This window comes from Gadus chalcogrammus, chromosome 4 (genome assembly GCF_026213295.1).
Source record: "Gadus chalcogrammus isolate NIFS_2021 chromosome 4, NIFS_Gcha_1.0, whole genome shotgun sequence".
Classification (NCBI taxonomy): domain Eukaryota; kingdom Metazoa; phylum Chordata; class Actinopteri; order Gadiformes; family Gadidae; genus Gadus; species Gadus chalcogrammus.
In genome coordinates this window covers 14,194,678-14,221,476 of record NC_079415.1, presented here as the reverse complement: position 1 = coordinate 14,221,476, position 26,799 = coordinate 14,194,678, and the positions used below count along the sequence as shown (strand labels likewise).

Below are 26,799 nucleotides of genomic sequence, written 5' to 3'. Positions count from 1 at the left end.
GAGAGATAGCAAGAGATAGGGATGGATAGGTTAGGAAGCTGAGGAGAGGGGTAAGTTGGGGGGGGGGGGGGTGGTAGAGAGATGGAGAGAGGGGGGGGAGAGGTGAAAGGGAGTGAGCTCTAATCCTGGCGGGGTTGGATAGAGATACAGCTACCTGGCCTTCTGAAGGCTTCACACTAACCGTGGACAGGTTTCTCCTGTTATCCTCAGGGATTTAAATACAGTGTAATCACCTCCCCACCTCCACGGGATCCAATCACGCGTCAGGAATACCAATCAGAAGACACAAGCACACGCTTGGAGACGGCGGAGTGGCTCTTTTGTTGGGTTGGAATTGCAATGTGAGAATGTTTACCTTTTCTTCTTTTTGTCTTGGAGTCATTTCTTTATTCAGAGGATTTGAGTGGCTGGACCCATTCAATACAATACAAATAATTTAAAACAAATGTAAGACATCAATAGATATTATATTATAGAATAAAACGCCCCCACAACCATCTATTATCATTATTAATGATTTAATGTAGTTGTTTATATTATATATTTTACATTTTTAATTTGAAGGTGAATAATAAGCCGGGGGAATCAAACAAACCCAAAATGAAAGACTTGACTAACACAACGGTAACGTTCAGGTTACGGGACTGAGAGCTTGTATATATGTATATAGTGACCGTGTGCCTGTGTGTGTGTCCCAGGGTCCAGGGGCGAGGCCCTCCAGTCCGGGACCCTGCCCCGCTTCCTGCAGGAGCCCGACGACGCCTACATCATCAAGAGCCACCCCATCAAGCTGCGCTGCCGGGCCCAGCCCGCACTGCAGATCTTCTTCAAGTGCAACGGGGAATGGGTCCATCAGAGCCAGCACCTGGCCCAGGAGCACACCGACCTGGGCACCGGTATGAGCACACCGAGCACGCACGCACCGCACGCACGCACGCAGACACGCACGCACGCACAAATGCAGTCATGCACGCTCATGCGTGCACACACTCATCATAGACACAACCTCCAACTTAAACTCAATCCTACACATATACAGTACACAATTCTTGTATGGGCTTATACACACCTACACACACCCACGCACACACACACACACACACACACACACACACACACAAACACACACACACACACACACACACACACACACACACACACACACACACACACACACACACACACACACACACACACACACACATATATAACCTCGAGCTTCAACTCAATCTCGCTTGTCAAAATTGCTCTCAGTTTCACACGAGGGTGAGAAGGTCTGAAGATGGAGCTCAGATCCTCGGTGGGCAGGAATCACAGCTTACAGGATGGATTCTGCAAAAAGGAGCCTATTGACTACGCCTCAGGCTACACCCAACTGCCCCCCCCCCCCCTCCACCCTTAAAGTATATATCTGCCTGGCTGCGTCAGCTCATGTGTCACGTTCAATACGGCGGTAATAGGAGCACAGTATCCCCCAAAAGGCTTTTATTGTTCGATTGTTCGATACCGGTCTTTGAGCGCCTGAGAGGTGATGACCGGTTTGATGGCTGGTGCGTGATGCAACCCGTTGAAAAGCGGGCCGCGGGTTTGATCCCGGCTTGATGTGGCTTCACGTTTGCATTGAAAGAATTGAACAGGATCGACCCGACCTTGATCAGGATTGGATTTCAAGCGAGCAGAGAGATCATTATGACAACTGTGAAGTTAAACACGTCGACTTGACGACCAGTAGAACGACGGGCAGAATCACACGCAGAAATCCTGAATTGGATAGAATCGCATAGGAGATACGTGAAGGGCTACTTGACAAAAACATGTGACCTCAAAATACCGTTTGTAATTGTGAATGTGACTGAATGCGGGGAGGGCAGCAGAAAGGAGAGTAAATAGCAGGGAATTGGAAATATAGTTGCACCTGTGCTAGTAGCAATGCTGCCCCCCCCCCCCACCACCACCATGTTACTCCCGTTGGATTAGGAGAGAGAAGACGGGAGCTTTAAAGCCGCAGCAGCTGGATATTCCTCCATTACCCAGAAGGCAACGGGTGCCCGACACCTCATCAAACAGCTAACCTGTGAAACAGCTAAAATGACCAATACCTTAATTATTTAAATTATTTCACCATTGGTTGAGTCAATCATAGATTTTAGATTTTAATCTTACAGTTGTGATGCACCAGTTCGGTAATTTCCCGGCAGATAAGAGAACAAATGGAACAAATAAAAGCACTGATTGATGCCCAGTCAATGTTTGCCACCATGCCAGAATTTGTGTCATAAACAAGAGATTTGCTTTCCAACTTACATTTGGCTCCAAATACACTTGGCAATTACTCAGCTTAGTTTGTTCAAACATTTGTTCAGATATAGCTCCCTGATGTTATTTCCTTCCCAGTTTAACCTTGCCAAGCTCTGTTTGGCTCTGTTTAGGGTTAGGGTTTTCCACCAGAACAAGCCTACCAAATCCTGTTGAGCAAACGTTCTGTTTTCTCTTCTTCTTAATGTACTGGTTGCCATGTTGTAGTACAACCCCCCCTATGGGGCTGCCTTGCATCATGTGTGCCAGGCTTTGCTTGCCGGGCATGATGTTGCCTGTCACAAAACTTGTATTTGCTCCTAGTTTGGCTCACGTTGCTACCCAGGAGCTCTATACAAGCCACAGTGAACTGAAATATAAAGAAACCAAAGAACAGAACATTTGTTTGGGCACGGTTCCTGCTGTGTCATGGCTCTATATCGTATGCTATAGTTTGTGTTTGTGTGGTAACGGTAAGTCAAAGCCAGCACATGCCGTTTGAATCATTCTGTGAGTTACCACCAGGGTATTCCCTGCTCACGCGCAACGCACACAAAACATGGTTTGTATTGGTGAATCATTCATCATTATTTGCGGATATAATGAGTTTGCACTGGAAAATGCAGCTGCAATTATTGTCCGTGTGCGTCCGAACAATGTTTTATTGACGGTTGTTGCCGCGGTTACGCCTGTGTCGTTGATCTTGCTGTCGTAAAGTTTTAAGTAATGACATTATTAAGTAATATAATTGAGTCATATTGGGAATAAGTTATAAGTTATGACCTTATGAAGTCAGATTGTTGAGCCGTATTGTGAATAAAGTTAAAAGTTATGAAATTATGAAGTAATATAGTTGAGTCGTATTGGGAATCAGTTTTGACCTTATGAAGTTGTGAATAAAGTTATGTTAAGTTATGAAATCATCATGAATTAGTTGGTTGAGTCATATTGTGAATAATGTTATGATAAATTAGGACTTTATGGAGTTATATTATGGCGTTATTGAGGCATATTGTGAATAATGTTATGATAAGTTCTCATCTCATCGTCATCCGCTTATCCGGGGTCGGGTCGCGGGGGGAGCAGCTCAAGCAGGGGGCCCCAGACTTCCCTTTCCCGGGCCACATTGACCTGCTCTGCCGGGGGGATCCCGAGGCGTTCCCAGGCCAGTGTTGAGATATAATCTCTCCACCTAGTCCTGGGTCTTCCCCGAGGTCTCCTCCCCACTGGACGTGCCTGAAACACCTCCCAAGGGAGGCGCCCAGTGGGCATCCTTGCCAGATGCCCGATGATAAGTTAGGGTTAGGAAATTATGGAGTTATATTATTGAGTCTTATTGTAAACGTATACAGATCAATAGTAAGTAGTATAGTAATATTCTTCCTAGTCAATATTGTGACTTATAAAGTTGAGTCAAGTTGTGTTTAGTCAAATGATTGAGCCATGTCTGTCAGACAGCTGTCACTCTCGGGACAAATGTATTTGAAATATTATAATGAACTGAGATGCGTCACTACATGATACATCTGGTCCGTTCAAGACATATGTGTGATCCATGATTTTGATCCTGTGTGTGTGTGTGTGTGTGTGTGTGTGTGTGTGTGTGTGTGTGTGTGTGTGTGTGTGTGTGTGTGTGTGTGTGTGTGTGTGTGTGTGTGTGTGTGTGTGTGTGTGTGTGTGTGTGTGTGTGTAAAATATACATCAATATCTCTCCACACTGTACTTCATCAAATGTGTTTTATTAGATCAGGGATGGGCAACTGGTGGCCCGTGGGCCACATACAGCCCGCATCCTCACTCAGTCAGGCCCGCACATAATAAAAAAAACTAAATAAAAAAATTAAAAAATATTAATTGATGAGAAAGATGAGAAGAATTCATAGAATTTAAAGGCAAACCCATGCGTCTAGTTTGCTTAGAAACTATATCAGTCATTAAAGATATCCACTTAAGTCGCCACTACAACTACTACAACTGCAATGAATATCATGCTTGTTCGGTTTGAGTTTATTGAGTTGTTGCACTTAAGGGACACTGTGTAAAAATTACTCCCATCTAGTGGTACAATTGTATATTGCATTCAAACTAATAGTGCTCGCTTGTTCAAAAACTACGGTGGGCAGTATGTGCCAAGAATTTCAAACTGCATTGAATCATTAGTGTAAGCTAATGTTGCATTAGTAATTATTCCTCGAGCAAGATTGTGAATTATTTCAGTCATCATTCACGCTGGCTCAGAGTGAAAACGCCTTTGCATTTCCTGTACCACGTAGTGCTTTTTGTCCCTCTCGGCAGTTCATAGACCGGAAGAACATGGAAGCCTCCATGAAGCTTACCCGTCCTATGTAACTACATATTAATTATTCTTCGCTCGGGAGGATAAGTGCGATTTTTGGCAGAGATAATTTTACACCAAATTTATGAATGAATATGTTGATTTGAGATAATAAATGACTTAAAATGTTACACAGTGTCCCTTTAATTTTGGGCCACGTTTTTCAGTTTTGCGACATCATTGAATGATGATGTATGTGAGCCCTTTGCAATGATAAAAATACTGACCATTCATGTGGCTGTTTGAGCATGGAAAACATGAAATTAATGTATTTTGGTTCAAATAACATACCGTACATAGGTTATGATTCTGGACGATTTTTTAGGTAGTGGCCATCCCCAAAATGCACCAGAATACAGGAAGTCATATCTACCAAATTCAAAATTGTGTAGCTTCTCTCTCACTTCAACTAAACGCTCACGTTTAGTTGAAGTGTGCAGTCATGTGGCCCTCTGATGGTTATGATGAAAAATGTGGCCCTCTTTATCATGAAAGTTGCCCATCCCTGTATTAGATGCTGCAAATATCCTTCAGGGACTCCAAACATATGTAACACATATTTCCCTACAAATGTGTGAGATATTTCAGATATTTCTCAATTTTGAAGGATCTATGCTGCCCGGCAATGTTTCAATGTTTTTCATAACAGAGATAGCATGATTTATAAGATAGACATCCATCCATCCATTACTCTGGCAAAGATATATGGAGTTTGACACACACTGGAAATGCTGTGTGTGCTGCGTATGATCACTTATGAAACAAGGTCACATGTGGGGTTGTGTAGCTTTGTATGCAGTTGTCGAAGCTGAAAAAAAGGACGCCACACACACAATTTTTGCATAACAACTCTTTAGAAAGAAGATTGTCTGCTTATGTCAACTTCAAACATCGATTGTATTTGAGTCATGGTCCTTTGTTTTGGTTGAGACTAAACAAAGTGCAGAATAGAGTGGATGAGGATGAAGTGCCATTGGCAGGCTATTTTGACTTGTGTGACGCCGTAAACCTTGGATGCTTGATCGTGGTTGAAAACGCTGGGATGTTTTGAACTGGCGGCGTGTGGATGTTGCAAGGCTGTTTTCAGTGTGGTAAGCCCACTTCCCCCCCATAAAAGAAAACCCCATTGAAACCCTTGCTGTGTTACCAGGCGCTTTCATGATTCACATATTTGGGACTATTTATAAAGGATCATAGTATCAAAACAAACTCACCAAATGCAGTGTGAGTTCAGAACTACATGATCAAAAGGTCAATATGGATGTGTTTTTCAAATACAATATTGTCGATTATATTTCCTCATCCTTGTCCAATTGGTAAGCCTTTTGATGCCAGCAGACTGGCTCGCCACACACACACACACACACACACACACACACACACACACTGGAAACTGACTGCCGCTAATACATTTTTACGGATGATTTTAGGAAGAAGTGTAAAGCCATAGAGGGACTTTGGACTAAAGCCTATACCGTCCGAGTCGAGTTTACAGGAAAAAAGTTGACAAGCGGTCCAAAGATAGCCCGTCGAAGCCTTGAAATGCAGTATATCAAAGCACTTTTTCCAAATGTACAAAGTAAACGACTAATCCGACAAACAACATTAGAGTCACAAGGTTAGAAGTGAGATATCACGAGCCAACGGGAGGATATTCTGGGTGAAGTCCTCGTTTCAGGGCGCCGTGATGAGAGGGAGTGTTGGGATGGAGAGGCTCAACACCACCGCCACGGCGGGTGAGATATGGGAGGACAGGAAGGTGGAGGCGGCGCGTAGAGGTGCGGGAGGGGGTGGGGGTTTGGGTGTGGGGTGTGGGTGGGGGGTTCAGGCATCCGCCCACCACCGAAAAGTAGATATTCGGATGAAGAGATAGGAGGAAGAGGAGGAGGAGGAGGAAAGAGATAGGGGGGCCGGGGAGGACTGGGACTTGGAGTGATGGCTCCTGCAGAGTCTTTTGATGGAGAGATAGAATGGGAAGGAGGGCTGAACGGGGGGTAGAGGAGAGATAAGGCAACAGAGGAGAAGGAGTGGAGGAGAGAGGAGTTGTGGCTCTTGGGAGTCCACCGCTGGGCGCTTCGATTACAGCCAACGCTCCCAGAGTAATCCCCCACCCCCAGCCGAGAATGGACCGGAGGTGACGGGGAGCCTGTGTGTGTGTGTGTGTGTGTGGGTGTGGGTGTGGGTGTGGGTGTGTGGGTGGGTGGGTGTGGGTGTGTGGGTGGGTGGGTGGGTGAAATCAACTTTTCGTAACAATGGATTTTCTGTATGCATCTGTTTCTGTATGTAGAATGCAACATACAGTTGCATACTGAATATTTAAGTAGCAGTGTATCAGATTGCGCCCCTCCCAGTGAGACAGACAGGACACATCCAGAACTTGTGTCAACTGTCAGTGGCTGGGCAACTGCGTGATGCTACCTAGCCTAGCTCGGCCCTCTGGGTGGCGTGAGTGGGAGGGGCTCCAGGTGTGCCGATAGTACGATTACTGTAAACAAAGAGAGATACGAGGGGTCAATGTGTACCGGGGCTGGCTGCTGGGGGGAGGATGGCTCGAAGTGCGGAACACAGGCAGCCGTACTCAGAGTGGATTTAGTGGAAGACTCAGCAACAGAGAGACTGGGAGTGGAGTGAGTGGGAGAGGGGGGGGGGGGGGGGAGGGAGGGGAGGGAGGGGAGGGAGATGGGCTGAAGTGAGTGTGAGTGGGAGGGGGGAGGGATGGGGGGAGTGAGTGAGGTGGGGAGAGGGGTGAAGAAAATAAATCGAGGGGGAAACAGGGAAACAGGTTCAAGAAAGGTGGAGCAATAAGTAGAGAGAGAGAGAAAGAAAGAAAGACAGAGAGGTGGAAAATAATGGTGAGAGGGAGAAAAAGGGCAGAGGCAAGGTACTATGCGGGCGATCAAGGAGAACCAGGGCATTAGTGTATCTCTTTGCACACACAAAAAGCTCCCTTTTGCTCCTGGAGTGGGAGTGTTGGAGATGGAGTGAAGAGCAGAGGCGAGAGAGCCAGGTGGAGAGTTAAGGGTGGAGGATGCTTCTTCTAAGCCAGCGATCAGGTTTCCTGGTGCTGTTTCTTGAGCCATGGGCCTTTGGTTGGGGATGGTGGAGGGAAGAGGTGGGAGAATCAGCACCAAAAAATGCCGGGGAGAAAGAAATGGAAAAAAATATATAGATGAATTTTCCTCGGACGACCAAAGATAGTATGAGTTGGTTGAGATCCCTCCTATTGTTCTCTTTTCGTTTTTGTGTTGAATTGAATTATCATGGGGAAATGATTATATATTATTTTGTTGAGCGACAGGATTTATGGAAGTCACACAGCTTGTTTTTGTCCTCCTCTCTTTCATCGGCGTATTAAACCTGCCCTTCACTCAGGAAAACGTTGGTCAGAGGAGGAACTTCTGCCTGTCTTTGTCTAGTCTACACCATGGTTGTTTCTCTCACACACACACAGACGTACACGATACGCACACACACAAACACACACACACACACATAAATGACTAACAGATGGCACATTATTTCCTGTGACCTCTAGCATTCATAATCATGTAGAACGTAAAGCTATTGGTACATTCATAACTCAGTGTTTGTAATCCCAGAGCGAGGGACATGGCCCGCTCCCCCTAAAAGGATAAGTCCCAACACTTCTAGGTCAGCCATATGTTAAAAGGCTTATTCTGTTCTGACCTCACAAACATCATCACTGGCTCGCTGTACCATTTTAAGAGGGGGGGATTGACAATATACAGAATATTCTCAAAACCTGATTTACTGAGTTGGATCTTCATAGGAGACTAGTCGAGTCAAGCGTATCGCGTGTTTCTTGAGAGAAAAACAATTAGCTTAATGGCTGCGCCCTGCGATTAGCATTCTCCTCGTTTTCCTGGGATTTTTATTCTAATAAATCGGCAGCGCATTAAGAGATGAAACGATGTTTAGAGCGTATCTTGTTTCTGTAATTTAACACATTGGGTGGACAAACTGTAGAAGGGATGTGTTTTGATCGTCAGGGAAATTTGATTGGTTGTTTTAATTGATTGGCCATTAGATCCATGGACTGTTTAAATGGGTCAGAAACATACAGAAACAAACGGAGCTTGAACACCGAGAACACACCTGGATATAATGAGTCGTTAACACAGGTGACGGCCGTTTCGTTAACGAGGACACACGGGGAGAGCTAGAGGTCAGGGAGTTCCTGGAAATGACGCACGGAAGTATCAGCTGATGGAAACATGGAATCATAGTGTTGCTTTTGCTAACATTGAACCAACTCTGCTTGGTTAAAGGGTAATTCCGGTGTAAAAAGAATTTGGGATATGTTTTGTATGATAACAAGTTGAAACATTTGTTTTGGAGCACAAAAAACGCATGTAGACGCTTTCTTCAGTTGGCTGTTTTTAGCCGATTCTATCAAACGCTATAACCTTGGAACGATGGGGGCACTGGTTATGGTAAAAACTAAATCGCTGTTTTAAACCACTTAAAAGGCTAAAAGTAGCCCAACACTTCTTTGGTAGTATAATAAGGGTCTTAACACATAAAACGAGGCATTGAGAGCTTTGTGAGTGTACAGATTGTTTATTAAAAAGGACATTTTATACACACAATAACATCAGTAGATCACCCGACGACGCCATTTTGTTTTTAAGACTCAATAAGTAGATTGGCGAACACAGAGCTTGCGTGTTGCTGACGGATGTCACAATCTCTGTGTTCGTCAATCTACCTATTCCTATCATGCGATCCGAATGGCATTTATAAAAGTGGTAAGCGTACATTCGTATGTCTCCCGCGCACACCTTACACATCTCAGTTTGGGGGTCCTTGGCCTGGAAAACCTTGAAGACCCCTGGTTTAGACCAATCATGTCACTTGAGGCGGGGATCTGTAAGCCAGTAATCGGTGAACAGGAACACAAACCCGGCCAGCACTAATAAAGTTCTCCTGGTGGAAAATACAATTACGATTAAGCATCCTGTCCAGACACCGACATTGTTCGTTAAAGCGTCTGTAAAGCCTCTAATCAACCCTGGGTGGACTGGCCACTGTAGAAACACACTCCTTAAAATCCTCTCCTGGAAGCTCCAGTCCCTCGCGAAGGTTGCAAATAATTTTCTCTTCTCTTCCGTACTGTTCAGACTGCGATTTATTGTATCACCTTCTTCTGACAAATGTACTTTTTGTGAGTCGCTTTGGATAAAAGCGTCAATGTAAATTTTTTCGGTAGAAGATCTCTCGTCACAGAACGATGCGTAACTCTGCCCCTTTCAGTCATTGGCTTCCGGCCCGGCTCTGTCCCGCCTCCCACCCGTCAGTCACCACAGTCTCCTTCCTTCTCTATCCAGGGATGAAGTTCCGCGAGGTCCTGATTAACGTGTCGCGGCAGCAGGTGGAGGACTTCCACGGGCCCGAGGACTACTGGTGTCTGTGTGTCGCCTGGAGCCACCTGGGGACGTCCAAGAGCCGCAAGGCCAGCGTCCGCATCGCATGTGAGTGGAGTGTGTGTGTGTGTGTGTGTGTGTGTGTGTGTGTGTGTGTGTGTGTGTGTGTGTGTGTGTGTGTGTGTGTGTGTGTGTGTGTGTGTGTGTGTGTGTGTGTGTGTGTGTGTGTGTGTGTCCTGGTAAGTGGTGTCCCCTGACCCGCTCTGCTCTGCTGTTTCCTTCCAGACCTGAGGAAGAACTTTGAGCAGGACCCCCAGGGCACCGAGGTGCCTCTTAAGGGCATGATTGTGCTGCACTGCCGGCCTCCAGAGGGCGTGCCATTGGCCGAGGTACGGCCCCTCCCCTTTCTCCCCTACCTCCCCTCCCTCCCCCAACCCCCCCACACCCTACACCCTCAACCTCAACCTCATGTGTTCTCACATGATTGTGTACATAAAATCAATAGCTCGGCTGGGTTTAATTCATTTTTATTGACCGGTTTAAGCACCTCGTTATATCTAATGCTACAAACACAAACACACACGCACACGCACCCATACACATAAGCACACACCCTCTCCACCCTACAGTTAGTTAAGACCAATCAGCTTCAAAAGTACAATGTCCCCTTTTCACCCTCCTCCCCAGGACACACTAGGAATAGATCAGTAATATATCAGTAATGTAGATCATATAAGTAATATGGTGATATTTCAGTCATATAGTAATACTTCAGTAATGTAGTGATATATCAGTTCTGCAGTAATATATCAGTAATAAAGTAATACATCAATTCTGTCGTTATATATCAATACTATAGTGATATATCAGTTCTGTAGTAATAGATCAGTTATATAGTAATATATCCGTAATACACTATATGTCAGTAATATAGTAATACGTCAGTAATATAGTATCATAGTAATATGTCAGTAATATAGTAATATGTCAGTAATATACCGTTAGTGATATTGAAACCAAAAGCATTGTTTGTATTTTAGGTTTTGCAGCAGAGAGGGCGTGTCGCAAAAATGTATTGAGCTGGATCTGTGTGTCGCTCTCTTGATCCCCCACTACCTACATATTACTTTCCCTTGTCATCATCTCTCGCCCTCTCTCCCTCTCTCTCTCCCATTTTCTCCACCTCACTCTTAACCTTCCGCTCCCTTATTCTCTCTACTTATTTCTTCTCCTCTCTTACACCCTCTCTCCCTCTCTCTCTCTCTCTCTCTCTCTCTCTCTCTCTCTCTCTCTCTCTCTCTCTATTAAAACAGTAATGGCATTGGTAGCTGTGTGGATTTTGAAACAAAAAGCGACAATATTAAAACGCTCCACACTGAGCTTCTCCATATAGGCGGCTCTCCATCTGTCTCCGGACGCATTCTCAAAGATGAATCAGACTGCTACCTTGTTGTTTGTGTGTGTGTCTGTTTGTAATGAAAGATTCACAACGCACGAATGGAGTACTGGTGTACACCCCCCCCCACCTAACCCTGACCACCCAATAGCACAACACCTCATGCATCATTCATAGAAATTCATAGAAACTAGGCCAACAAAGACAATGTTTTCGGTACATAATGCAACAACAAATATGTGCCTTCTCTGTGTATTGCCATAGCAATGCCCAGAATAATATCCTCATGTAGGCTTTTCTAACCTCCTGCCCACACTTGTCTGAGGGTGTCTGAGATGTGGATACTGTGGGAGTGGATCAGGCAGCTCTGGGACAGTGGGGAGAAGGGGAACAGGGATCTTAACAAACAGTCAGAGAACAAGGACGAAGATGCAATGTTTTGGGGCCGGATAATGTAGGACACTGGTTCCCAACCTTGGGGTCGGGACCCTACTCTTGTCCCCTGAGATGCACATGGGATCACGGGGGATTGCCAACCTTAGCCGTAGATATTTGATGATCCATTATAGCAAACCTTTTTATTCTCAAAAAAACCTCCTAAGAAATAATTGCCTATTGATTCCTAGCCAGCAGCAAACTGCCTCTAATCACTTACTGTGTGGAGGAGCGATGCGATGAACTACAAGGACGTAGATGTTATAATTTTTTTTTTTTTTAGGTAAAACAATCTGTGTTCACAAAAGTTGAAGTTGGGGTCGCAAACATTTCCAGAACTAGAATTGGGGTCATGGGCCAAAAAAAAGTTGGGAAGCCTTGGTGCGGCTGTTTCACTCCCAGCTGAAGGGTTCTGGGTTTGATGTATTCTCAACTGTTGTCACTGCGTACCGTGCTTTGGATACAAGTGTCTGCTAAATTACTCCATAGTTGTGTGAGTCCTTCAGAGTCCTCTACATTCAAAGACAGGTTTATTGTTTTTGTTCAGGTTCTGGCATCTGTTGCAGCGCACGGTGATTTGTTTAATTGCTAAACTTTATTTAGCAAATTAAATTTCAACATTTCATTTGTTGAAATGCTCAACACAACGACACAACGGTCTACTGAATCACTTTTTTTTTTTTACAGATGTTAGTTTTTCTACTATTATTTAGTTATTTCAGCCAGAAGCTAACACAGCCACTTTTTATTTATTATTTTTTTCTGGCATATAAATTCTGTCATTTCGCTGCTCTACCTGCTGTTGTTCTCAAGGGAAACCAAAGCAAACCGCAGGGAAACAGGGATACAGCCTGGTCACGGAGAGGAGAGTCTTAGCTAAACCAACTAATATTATGCTGCCAACATAATTATGTCATGGTTCTGGGTGTGTGGGTGGGTTGTGGGTTGGGGGTGTGGGGGGTTAGGTGTTAGTACTCACTGGCATGTTTATGGAAATGAAGCCGGAGACAATGGCGTTACCAGTCATGCTATTGATAGAGGTAATAATCCCAACGTCAGTGAGACGCAGGTTGGGGATAATGTATCGCCTCTGAACAGATGAATTCTGCATTTTGGAGCATTTTTGGTTTGCACAAAGACCCAAAGATGGCAGAATCTCTTCGACTGACTGCACCTTTTATGGCAGCGGAGTGAAACAATAGACCCCGGGATGCGTGATGATTCAGTTAAATAGTTGGAGGAGCCGTCACAGTGGCAGCAGGGAGAGTTTCAAGGTTTATTAATAAAGCTCTCTCTCTCTCTCTCTCTCTCTCTCTCTCTCTCTCTCTCTCTCTCTCTCTCTCTCTCTCTCTCTCTCTCCTCTCGCTCTCTCTCTCGCTCTCTCTCTCTCTCTCGCTCTCTCTCTCGCTCTCTCTCTCTCTCTCTCTCTCTCTCTCTCTCTCTCTCTCTCGCCCTCTGTGTTCTCCTCTTTACAGATATGATATGAGAAAAAATCCAATATTACTGGAGGACAACTGTATTTATATAGGGCACTTCAAAGTGGCTTTAGTAAAGAGAGAATGAATTTAATGCCGGCATAGGTTTGTATATGTTTTTATGCAAACTTTGAGTGTATTCATCATGCTCATTACTCACAATGAGCCTCCTCTATGACCACCCACCAAAAGAAAAACTAACAAACATCAGTTTCCATCCATTAAACCCTCATTACCAGGCGTGGGGTTTTGCACCCTAAAGGGATTCATCATTAATAAATTCTTCCCTAAGTTCACCCAAAGCACTTCAAATGTAATTATTATGTGATGAACACAAACATTTCCTCAGACAGGTGGGGGGATGGGATTTCACCCCAAGGACACAGAGAAGATTGTGACACATCCTGACGTGGTTCAGAGTGCCCTCCTGGTGTCATTCAGATTGGCTGGATTTGTTGATCTGATTTCATGAAACTCATAGCAACATGGGGGTGGGTTGTGCCATTGAGTGTGTGTGCGTGTGTGCGTGCGTGCGTGCGTGCGTGCGTGCGTGCGTGCGTGCGTGCGTGCGTGCGTGCGTGCGTGCGTGTGTGTGTGCGTGTGTGTGAGATGTAAGATTTGGAGAAGGCAGAGCGGGTGGGGACGGGGTGGGGCGTATGAACTAATGAAACCCCCCAGTTTGGATTGAGATGAATGGAGCAACAGGAAAAAACGCAATCTCACCATACGTATGTAATTACCTTCCTGTCACTTCCACTTCTCTTCCAACAGAACGGAGGCAGTGACATTGGGCCCACAGTCATGGAGTTATTAATTATTATCCTCCCACCAGGAAAAAGGTCATTATTCAGACGTTTTTTGGCAGCGAAGCCTCGCCTTGTTTGTCAAGGTGAAGCTACAACACAGGCTTGTACAAAAACTGCATATACTAGCATTAGTTCACATCGCTTTGTACCAGATTCCAATATTAATACTACTAGCATTAAACTATATGTTAGCTATTTCGGACCCAAAGGCCTAATCACAGATTTTGGGGCCGGATTCTGGATTTCAGAAACCATTATTTTGCAGAACGATTGTGTATTGTTGTGTGTTAGCTACCACTTGTAGCGACCCAACCGGGCTATGAGCGAGGTTAACAGGTCACGCTGTCTATCGTTTGAACCCATCCAGAACCAGAAACCCTGTAGGCTGCTGTTCCCCAGCAAAGCCAGCGGCAACTATCACGTTGTGGTGCATACACGCCAACTTCTTGACACAGATGTTTGATTACAAAAAGTATTCATTTATTTCATAGGGTCATCATTTCCGTGTCCCTCCCTGAACACTACAATATTATGTCTTTATTTATTCACACAAAATATACAAAATCACTTATTGTCACTTACTTGGATACACTAAAGTTGAAGTTTATCCAATCGCATCAAATCTCATATTCTGTTCTGCTAATCAAACCCAGTCGCACTGAATCCTTTAAAACTAAAGCACCCCCCCTGGTGTGTCGTATCGGTGCCGCTGTAATCAAGGTGTGTATCAAATCGATTTAGAGGAGGATGGCACATCCCTACTAACTAGTGAAGCTGTCACTAGAAAGACTCTCAAGGAAGGCTGCGTCATCATCCCACTACAAACGACACAGACATGAGAGCGGCCTGTTTGTGTTGTGTGTGTGGCCGGCTCATCAACCCTTGCTGCTATCTGAAGTGGAGGAAATTTACAAATTAAGATAATCAGTCTTCTATTCCTCCATCGGCCTTTGGATACGGCCATTTGCATACTCCCGAATGTTTTAATTTTTTTATGAAGACACCGGCATGCAAGAATCAGTTCAGAGTGTAGGCTACAAACGCGATTAACTATTTACAAGTGCCAACATATTCTTTATTATGCTGACCACTTTTTTTTTATCCCGACAAAAGCCTCGTAAGGACAGTTCCTCTGGGTCTCTCTAGTAGATCGCACCATCTTTCAACGTCTTTGTTTAATACGACTTCATCACCTTCTCTCACATGATCAGCAGCTCGCGGATTTCACTTTCTCTCCAGTTAGAACTGCTCATGATCATATTGCTGCGTTGTCTCTGTGGAGACAGTGCAGCAACACCACTACCCAAGCCCTCCCCTCCCCCCATAGAACCGCGGAGCCGTCGCATTTACAACAGGATGAAACCCAATAAATCGCCAATGTGTGCAGGGTCCGGGAGGTTAAATTGGGGTTCTAGCTCAAGCAGGTAATTTACCTCGGGGAGTGTAAAAGCGCGGACCGTGCCACGAAAAAGGCTTGCATAAAACGGCCTATTTGGCAGTATAAAAACGCTCAGTGAGATAGGGCTGTATCTGAGTAAAACGGCTCTAAAATAAGCAACAAAGTCACTAAAGGGTCAATTGTGTTCTCTGTGTTGTTCTACTAAGCAGCGGACGCTAAGTGATGACGTATTACGACGTGATGACGTATGTACAAGAGGCAACCGTACTCAGGCCCAGTTGAGAGTGCCTAGTGTGAGCACAGGGCAGCGCACAGCAGGGGGGGGGGGGGCAATCGTACTTACAGGTGTCAAACGGACTTGGGCATGGTACAGATGGCCTAGTGTGAGTGCGCCCTCAGGCTGCTTTGAGGCCCCTTATCAGGCTGCTTTGGGGGGGGGGCTCACATTCATAAGGGACCACACCCCTAATGGGCCCTACACGACTGTTTCCACTGTGGTGCAATAGATTGCTCATGGGTCACGATAGTTTGGGATTCATCATAACAATTTCTGATATATTTGATTTGTTATGTGGGTCATTGTATGGAGGCCATTTAAGTCAATGTTAGATAAATAATTCATCAATGAATAAATATGGCTATTAAATAAATAATATGTTTTGTTATAATACAGAAAATATATATATTTTGAGGAATAAATTCTACAGCAATTTATACCAACAGATGTGAGTGTGATAAGCCATAACAAGCCAGTTGAAAATCGGCCTTCTCCTGTGCATTATTCATCATAAGTGGGTAATGGCTTGTAATGGCTAATCACACTCACACCTAAGGGGTATTCCACAAAGCCGGTTTTATCACATAACTGGGTAAGTTAACCCAGGGTTTGCGGTTTTCCGTTCCAAAATGAACACAGTATGTTAGTTACTATAGAAACATATGCTATGAATCAAACATGGTCGGAGCAGGTTTTGCGCGGGTTAAGTTTCAAAGATAACCCGGTTTTGCTCAGGGTATTTCAATTGTTTACATTAATTAGACCACGGCTCGACATATTGTCCTTTCCGGAGGACTTTTTGCTGGAGAGATATCGTTTTTCCCATGATTCTTTGATATTTGATATTTAAATAGCCTTCTCCAACCCTACATTGCAAATGTTACCAATCGTGGATCTGCCCTCATATCACTACAAACAATTTCCATAGCTCTCCATTTTTTTGCGACGGGTAGCTTTTTTACAGTGTAGGAGATGCTGAGCACATAGAAAAAGCTAAGGTCTGCCGCTCAGTGCCTAAAGTCTGTCTTAAGCTGAAACGGTTGTTGTGTAACTTCATCGTTTTTCCAGGCCATAAACCCACGAGACGCATTAAAATGGAGTTTCACCAACTTGCAGGTCAGCATTATCTACTTTAAGTGTTCCCAAATGGCACCGGAATTATCCTTGTTGTTGACTTTTCATCTGGGTGTGCCCATAACGGCCCCATCTATAAATGAGGCTGATTATGTGAACAGAAAAGGCTATCACAGTATAAATGTTCAGGTAAGTATACACACTATATACTATGTATACTATATACGTATACATTACACAGCCTATATTGGCTATTTCCAATATATCCATGATGGTTTGTTAATCGCTGTCGATCTTTTTTTCTTTTCTTTTTTTTTATCATTACTAGATGATATGTGATGCTTCCCACATGATCACGAATGTAGAGGCATCATGGCCTGGTTCAGGCCATGATGCCAGGATGTATCGTGAATCCAATTTGAGCAGTACATTTCAACAGGATGCGTTGCATTAGGAACATATCATAGACCTCATATAATTGTTGTGCTTGTGCAAGATAGCTCAAAGTTTGTATTTGATCGTAGGGCAATTCGATGGGTATCTCCTCGGAGATCGAGGGTATCCATGCCTCCCGACGCTCATCACCCCGTACCCTAATCCCGCTCCTGGACCACAGACAACATTTAACCTGGCACACAGCAGAACCCTTGTTAAAATCGAAAATACATTCGGGAAGTCCAGACTCCAATGCCTACGTGGACTAGGAGTTTGTCCGGAACGGGCATGCGATATAATTGTTGCATGCGCCGTCCTCCACAATATAGCCACCCTGTGCAAAGAGATGCCTCCCCCCTTTGACCCGTTCCTCAAGCAGGAACACATTCCGCAAATGGATGTAAGGGCTTGACAAAGGATGCAAGACCACATTTGAAGAAATAATTTCAATGAAAAATAAAAACAACACACCAAACACTGTTTTCATCCTTCATTTTTATTCTTTAGTTGCTGAGGGAGGAAAAATAATATAATTACTACCTTGAATAGCAATATCATGTCCACTTTGAATTTCTGCCCAACCTCCCTTTTTACCTCTATCAGCAGCTTCGTGTACTCCAATTCCAAATCAGCCTTAGCGATTTCCAGCTGAAGATGGACATAATTCTTTAGTCGTCAACTGAAATAGAGGAAAATATTGTTTTAACATTCAAGCGACATACTTACCAATAAAGTAAGTGAGTAGCCTACGGATATGTCTTACGTGCTCATATTGTGACCTTGATGTACCCACCACTTCCTCGACCACAGTCTGTTAAGAGACAAGTGAGTTTGAGAACACTAAACTGTTTGTTTAGTTTAATCATCAATAATGACTTGGCAAGAAAAAGCTAGGCCTACCTCAGTTCTTTCAGGTGACCCATCCATGGCAATATTTTCATCGGCCTCCTGTCATACAAAGAGCAATTATAGGCCTATTGGCTTAGTAGTTTGAGATGCACTTACAACAGAAATGATAGGCCTAAAAAATAGGCCTACCAGACTTACAGAAACTGGAGGATGTTCAGTCGTAGCCGGCTCCATTAAAAGTAATACTCCGTCTTGATCTGTGAGGTAGATTAATTAGTCACGTTTTGGAATAGAGCCACTTATACAGCAGGCATACAACAAACATGGGGTTTTCTACCCTGCTACAAAAGAACATTTGGAACATTTGCGCTGTAACACGCACACGGTTTGCATGTGTTCAAAGACATACAATAATTATGTTGTTCGTTCGTGGAATACCCCTATGGTGATAAAGTAGGGGCCCTTTAAAGAAACCCTTACAGGCTCCAAAATACCTCGAAAATTCACTTTGGATACCACAGTGTGCTAAACACAAAGGTAAAAGAAAAACTCAAACACACAAGTAGAAAGAACATCAAACCTAGCCTTTGTAGCACTCAGAGGGAGGGAGGAGACGCAGAAGAGGATAAAACAGGCGCTAAAGCGTGTGGGAGGTGTTGCCTTTGAGGATAGGTGACTCGCCTGGCAGTGTGAGGGTTGCTGGTTTGAATCACGTGGAAAGGTCGACACCTCCGTCGATTTGCAACTCTGTGTGTGGTTAATGTGAGCGGGTGACTGCGAGGGCATCCATTGTGAAGCACTTCGAGCTCCCATGAGGTTAGACTTTATAAATGCAATCCAAAAATCACAAAATACAAAGTGTATGAAATAATGGATCCAATCCAGGAGAGAGACTTGTGACAGCGCAGCAGAGATCAGCCGGAGGGTCGTTGAACGCTGGAGAAGGGGGAGATGGGGGACAGCTGGGCGACGCCTCTCTGGCGCGTTGGACTCCGTTAACCAGCTGGACGTCAGTGGAATTGACTCGCGGTGTCTCCGCAGCTCCTCACAATGTCACCACGGCAGACCTGGAACCCAAAGAACACCTTAAACCTGAACCGGGCCGCCTTCAACCCCAGGATATGTCAAAACCCTCTTTCATACCGACCCAGAGACGAGCATCAAAAGGTCGCTGGAACAATTGGTTCTCGATGGATTTGTAAAGAGACTAAATTACTGTGGTAAAAGGCACTCCCCACGCTCCCAAAAAGCCTGAGTAAACATGGAAGTAGTGTTTGTTTTGGACGGAGCCGGGGAGTCTCATGAAGTGTCAAACCGACGCGATGAGTTCTTAAGGGTGCAAACGAATCCTCAGGGGAGCTCCGGCATATCTTTAATCATAGATGGAGCATAAATATGAAAGACGTTTTCCCCCCCCCGCTGAGTGCCCCCGTCTCTATTATTATGACAGAGGACATTTATCATATGATCAATCAACACTAAGTGTCATTAGAAGGCCTCATTGGGTGACACTTGATGGATCCGTGGACGGATATGTTTGTTTTTTTTGTGTTTCCAAAATATTGTATACAGTGTCATTTACCCTGAAGCATTTTGACATGTACCATGGACGAGAACCCTTGCACAAGTGTGTGTGTGTGTGTGTGTGCGTGTGCGTGTGCGTGTGTGTGTGCGTGTGTGTGTGTGTGTGGTTGTGTGTGTGTGGTTGTATGTCTGTCTGTCTGTTTTTGGTTGTGTCTCATGTGTGTGTGGGGTTGTGTGTTTGTGTGTGTGTGTTTTTTTTTGTGTACGTGTGTGTGCTTTTGCGTGCAGCAGATTATTGCTTTATTAATATTTGGTTAGAATGATTTAGTTTTGTTAGTAACCCCTGATGGGGTATGGGCTCTTCAGCGAGAAATAATCATGTTTCATACTCGATAGCAGATTTAACGATAACTCCCCCCGACGATCAATAATCTAAACAGTAATTTTGTAAATCCAATCCTGAAGCTTAGGAGTTAGAAGGATGTTGTTTCATCTTGTGATTGTAGGGGGACTCAATCTTTGTGTTTCTACGAGGTGGATAATATTTTAAACCTCCGTCCTAATACCCGTAAAACAATGATTCTCTCTTTTTACAGAACGATTGAACGGCTTTGAAACGATTCCTCGCTTCTTAAACAATGCAGCGTTCTGTCTGGTGCCACACAAGGCCTCATCTGAGTGTCTGTTCAATATTGAATATAGGTCAGTGCCTCTGTGTGCATGCCATATTAACGCCGGGTAAGAAAAGGCTTGTAAGTAGAATGACTTTGTGTCTCAGGCCCGTGGTTCATGAAAGTAATGAGGTCTCGGTCTCCTTACTGGATTTTAACAACTCTGAAGGTACTGAGCTTTCCGTTATTATTTACAAAGAAAGAGCTGCAAAGCGAGGTTTGTTTGGAAGACAAAACACATGTAGCTCCTCAATTGTGTGTCAGACATTTAATAATCTTAAATATTTAATTTGTATCGGGAGGATGTTTCTCTGAGTGATTATTTTGAACCAGAGTCGGTTACTAATTACAATGATTGCTTCATCTAATTATTTTAATCATGTCTCTTCCCACCGACAATATCATTTCTTAATGTATTCACCGTCTCCAAGGCAACATGTTCATCTGTGTATCGCAAAGTTAACTATTTGCTTGCACAAGTTGGATGTCACAAGAAACTATGATTAGTACACATCTTAGCCTCGCCCAGAAAAGCTAGCGTTTTGGTAGCAATGGATAGACAATTCACTGGGAATCAAATGAATAATCACAAATAACAAAAAAAACATTTGAAACGGACCAGTGGAGCTGAATGAGTGGTGGGTAGCTTAGAGAGTGATGTCAGTGGAAAGATTATGTTGTTTTAATGTATCCCCACCACTAACTGTAAATATTTATCTAAACATAAATTTGGCACAAAACAGTTTCAAACGAGATTTGTACCATCGCCCCTTGGGTTGTTTATCCTCTCCGAACACGTATGAGATGTCAGAGAACCGGGGGACACATTCCAATTCAGATGTATTATTGAAATACATCAGCTCCATGTAGCGCTTGACATTGTAATCGTTGCTCTTCCATATAAACGTACATTGAGGGGGGGGGGGGGGGGGGGGGCAAAGTAGTGAGAAACGATCAGAGGAGTCAATATGGACATTTTGTTGATGTTCCGTGATGACAGTTAGATATACGACAGCTTCCACAGCATCTGTCAGAGAGGAGTGGAGAAGGGGGGGGGGGGGGGATGGGTGGGGAAGTTTGAATGTGCAAACGGAGGTTATAAATAAACGGTGGCTGGGGAGGGAGAGAGGGAACTGTACGGAGCCCGCCCGCCAGCACGACTATCAATGACTGAGAAGAAGAAGGAAATTAAAGGCCTGATGAAAGACTTGTGGCCCATCAGAAGAAGAAAACAGAAGCCGGACACTTGTGACAACACGCCCCCTGATTTATTGATTTCACAGCTACATTTTTCTTTCTGGGTGCGAAAGAGCAAAGCAATCTCGGAGCATTTTGGCTGCTGTTATAGTCCCTCGGCAAATAGACGCTCCCCGGCACGCACACCTGCACACACACAAGCACGGACACACACACACAACAGACAGGGAGCACACACACAAACACAAGGAACTCACACACACACACACACGTACACAGGGAGCACACACACCTACACAAAGATCAGGAAACAAACACACACGCGCGTTTCACGCACGTAACCAACAGGCATACGCACACACATGTAAGCCCACACTGCCACACACATGCACACATCCACGCCAATCTCTCCCTCTTACACACACACACACACACGCAAACAATCTGTCACAGACATTTCTAGCCTAAACTACACACACGCGCGCGCCTCGAGAATAATGTTGACTTTTTAATCCTCAACACAGAGCCATAAATCAACAGTCCCCCCCCCCCCCCCCCCCCCCCCCCCCCCCCCTCCCCCCCTCACCCCCCCCCCCCCCCCCCCCCCCCCCCCCCCCCCTCCCTCGAGCCCAAAGTCAGTCTCCTCAATGAAAGTCTCAGGCCAACAACGCTCTAATAGCAATTCACAGAGCCAGTCAGGCAAGCGGAGCAGCGGCCAGCGGAGCGTTCCTCCGTTTGTAATTCCTAATTACATTCACTCACTAGAGCCACTGCTGAATTAGTAATGGAAGGAGATCTGACCCGCGCCCAGCCCTCCTAATGCCCACGGTTCGGTTACGTCAGACAGAATACCGCCGGCTTCTGTCTGGCCTCTAAAAGACAAATGTAAATTTAACATTTACATTTTGAAGGAATTTATCCCCCACAATGTTTTACATGTTCAGAAATGTGTTTTACTTTGGATTTAGTCTCCCGAAACAGAATTTAGGTTCCCGCCTAGTCTGAGGAGGACAAGCTAAAGCCGGCTGAACTGGGAGTTTCACTTCCATCACTTCATAATTTATTTTTTGGTTTCATGTAGGCTAGCTGGAGGCGGGGATCTGTGAGCGTGTAATTGGTGAACACAAACCCGGCCAGCAGTATTAAACCGTTGCAAACACTGTGGGGACGGGCCACTGTAGAAATACAGATTTGAAATCCCCTTCTGAAAGCTTCAACCACTTGCGGGATTGAGTTTTCCTCTGTACAAACAAAACAGGAGACAAGGCCTACCTTGACTACAGTCCACGCCCGGTTCATTTCTAACCAATCAGGGCATCTCTTCCCTATTTGTTAAAGGGAATCCATCTTTCCTGTCAATCAAATATGACCACAGGTGAATGAAGGTGAATGAACGCAAGACTTCTCAACGGCGGAAGTGGACGGGGCGTTTATTTAGGTTGTTTGTTTGCAAAATCTTGCTCTCTTCTGCTCTTTCCCACTCTCTCTTGCTTTAACTACCCTCATATCTCACCGACTGCAGCTTTAACAGCGTTCTCCGTCCACCCCGTCTCCTCCGTCTGCAGGTATCCTGGCTGAAGAACGACGAACCGCTGAACACGGACGCTAAGGTCGGCTCGAGAGCCGACCACAACCTCATCATCTCTGATGCCCGCCTGTCTGACTCGGGCAACTACACCTGCCTGGCGAGCAACATCGTGGCCAAGCGGCGCAGCGCCAACGCCGCCGTGGTCGTTTACGGTGAGCTAGGTTAGCAGGAGGCAAGATATTAGCTTAATTTTGTCGTTTGAAATGCACATCCAAAAACGCTTACAAAATCGGATAAACAAAAGCGCATTACGGGAAAACATTGAAAACACACAACCCAAATGCAAAAGGAACGACACAAATACAAAAGTCAGTAAATACAACAAAACACAAATATGATGAAAATACATCTCTGTTAAATTGAATTATTTTCCACATATCATAGCCTTAACCCATTTGTTTGTGTGTTTTTGTTCCCAGTGAACGGCGGCTGGTCTCTGTGGACCGACTGGTCGCTGTGTAACGTGCGCTGTGGGCGGGGCTTGCAGAAGCGCTCGCGCACCTGCACCAACCCAGCGCCACTTAACGGGGGGGCCTTCTGCGAGGGCATGTCGGTGCAGAAGAGCACCTGCAGCACACTCTGTCCAGGTGAGCTCCACCACACACACTGTGTCCAGGTGAGCTCCACCACACACACTGTGTCCAGGTGAGCTCCACACACTCTATCCAGGTGAGCTTCACCACACAGTAAGGAGAGGTCAACCACACACCATGTCTTATTAAGCACGATAAAGAAGTGTTGTGCAGTAAAATGACCGTAACATTACAAGATGCTGTAGGTCAAATGTACGAGCTAATGTTTTAATTAAATGTTTTAGAAATGGCGTCACCATCCGTCAGCTATCAGTGAGTGAAATGCGATGTGAGAATATCCGTTTGGAGCTGACTGTCAATCACAGATTCATGAAATGCTTCACTTGCACTGGTGGAGAAATTAAGGGATGTTGGTTGTTTGGTTCAAAATCTGGTTCTCTATTTTACATCTCTCAATTCTTACCAAGAGCAGCTTCAAGATGAACTAACAAATTATGCTAACGGGAAAAAAAACACTATAAACGCACATGTCATGTAGATTTAACATCGCCACAACTTTAGTGGCACCCAACGCCAAAGAAAATAAGAAAATATGGGGAATCGAACAAGCCAGTGAATATTGAATCACAGAACTGTTCACAGTGAAACTGCACAAAAGGCTTTTAGTTTATTCTCCCCACCTGGGAAGAAATGCTGAGTCAGCAGAGCGGTTGTTCATTTGTCGGAGCGAGGTATGTTTCCACATGACCCATCTCTCCTGCACCCCATCGCTGGGTGCCCCTTCTTCCTCTCCCCCCCCCTATATTGAACTTGTGGTCATTTGACCGTGGACAAGGTCTCACTCTGTAGGTTACTGTAGGACGAATGGGAGGAGAACGAAGAGTTATAAGAGGGAGGGGCGAGGGGGGAAAGCATACAGATGAAATAGAAAGAAAACAAGCAGAGAGAGAGAGAGAGAGAGAGAGAGCAAGAGAGAGAGCAAGAGAGAGAGCAAGAGAGAGAGAGAGAGAGAGAGAGAGAGAGAGAGAGAGAGAGAGAGAGAGAGCAAGAGAGAGAGAGAGAGAGAGAGAGAGAGAGAGAGAGGCTTAAAGTTGTGAAAGTGCTGAGGAGGAGAGCCAGATATCTAATCCTCAACGTAATCTGCACTTTCCATGTGTGTGTTTCCAGACCGATAGCCCTGACTTTGTGTTATCAGCCAGCTTGTGCATAAGAAAACTACAGTGGGAGATAGAGAGAAAAGGGCTACTTTTATAACAATCCTCCTACTTTCCCTCAAACCAAAACCGCTCTCTCTCTCTTTCAGAGGGATTCTGTTCCCACCCCTGAATGTATTTCTTTTTTTCCTTTTTCTTTCTTTCTTTCTTTAGTTTGTTCGTTTGTTCGTCCGTTCCTTCTTTTTGCACAACAGAAAAATTAGCATTTAGATTAACAAGTAGAAAGAGGGGTGGATCTTTATGGAAGCGTCAAGGTGGAGAGGAGGCTTGATGAAACATGACACAATCAAAGTGACTTTGTGTTAAAGTTCAGCCGGATGGTGTAACATTGTATACAGACCCTCTCCTGTGAGAGGGAGAGGGGAAGAAACAGCATCTTTTGCCTTTTTTTGGTCGGGGGGTTGAAGGAAAGGTGGCCGGGTGCACTACAGTACCACAGGAAGCTGTACAAAGAGAGGTTGTAGCTTCTAATTTAGGCTTGGTCCAGCTGCTTTTGTAAGCAAGCTGTGCACGTTTGTGCTCTGTCAGAGGTTTGGAAAGGATCTATTCGATCTCATTTCCAACCCTTCTCTCTCTCTCTCTCTCTCTACCTCTCTCTCTCTCTCTCTCTCTCTCTCTCTCTCTCTCTCTCTCTCTCTCTCTCTCTCTCTCTCTCTCTCTCTCTCTCTCTCTCTCTCTCTCACATTGGCTCACTCGTTCACTCACTCTCTCTGAAGTTGGTCCTTCGTCGTTCGCCCTTTCCGTCTCTTCCCCTTCTCTTCCCTTTTCATCACTTGTGTGAAACGTTCCCAGTTTTGTTGAAAGTCACACAGCCATGGAAAATTCCTTCACTTTGGGAGCAGCTAATCCCTACTAGGGTTATGGTTAAGCAGATGGACACAACTCTATTGTGATGTCGGCCATTTTATGGCCCCTCCATTTGTTTGGATGGAAGAAACTATTTTCTAGTCGATTAATGTAAATTTCTACAGTATAAATAACATCAATATATAATAAAGACGTTTGCATGTATGTGTATGCATACGTTATTGAGTATGTTTATAAGGAACTAATCCTGTCTCACAAATTAGTCTTTCACCAAGGTTTGTGATGCAAGGAATTATGTATATTTATATACAGTATTTATACTATGTCATATTCTAACCTAAATATAGTTTTTAATTCAATAAAGAAAATACAGTTTCATTACTCTAGTCAGCAATGAATATGAGAACATGAATATATACTTAATAGTGGTGTTTATGGACAAATGCCTGTTTACATGGATATCGATTGGCTTATATTCTGTGACTCACAATTCTTTCAACTCTTCGCTCCAAATAGCGATAGCTAAACCCAACAGATCTGAGCAATTGGCAAAAACCAAAAGATTCCTCTCCACAAATGGTTCAACCAACCAAAATACTCCAAAGTCATATCCCTTCTTCTTCTTCTTCTTCTTCTTCTTCTTCTTCTTCTTCTTCTTCTTCTTCTTCTTCTTCTTCTTGTCCTTCTTACTCTTCCTCGTCCGTAATCTGTCTGTTTTGACAAGAAGCTAGTACCTCGCTAGAGATGTTCCGATACCATTTTTCCTTCCCCATACCAATTCCGGTACCTGAACTTGAGTATGTTTTTTTTAGGGGGGAATATACGTCAGCTGTATACTACTAACCCTGTTTGGATGTGAAATTATTGCTATCATTGTTGTATGTCCTGGCTCAGGTTAAACCCTTTGTGAAAACACGAACAAATACAGCATCTAGCATTGAAACTACTAATAGCACTTGTTTTTATTGAAGGGTTCTACTATGTGACAGGAATGTTTATTCGGGTAACTGGCTGTCAACGAAAACTACAAATTTTAAACTCTGCTAAATAACAAAAATGTAATGTAAATATATGTACAGATAATTCATTGTACATAACTTTCTTT

At 44.5% G+C, this 26,799-nt stretch overlaps 1 protein-coding gene across 1 annotated transcript in view; it reads left to right on the top strand.

Annotated features, from left to right (window-relative positions):
* LOC130380596 (netrin receptor UNC5D-like) overlaps positions 1–26,799 on the top strand; it is a 159,475-nt gene that overhangs the window by 94,644 nt on the left and 38,032 nt on the right. Inside the window, exons 2-6 of the mRNA XM_056587841.1 lie at positions 699–896; positions 9,979–10,122; positions 10,300–10,403; positions 23,118–23,292; positions 23,560–23,727. Of these exons, the coding sequence (XP_056443816.1) occupies positions 699–896; positions 9,979–10,122; positions 10,300–10,403; positions 23,118–23,292; positions 23,560–23,727 (789 nt within the window). The remainder of the gene's footprint in view (positions 1–698; positions 897–9,978; positions 10,123–10,299; positions 10,404–23,117; positions 23,293–23,559; positions 23,728–26,799) is intronic.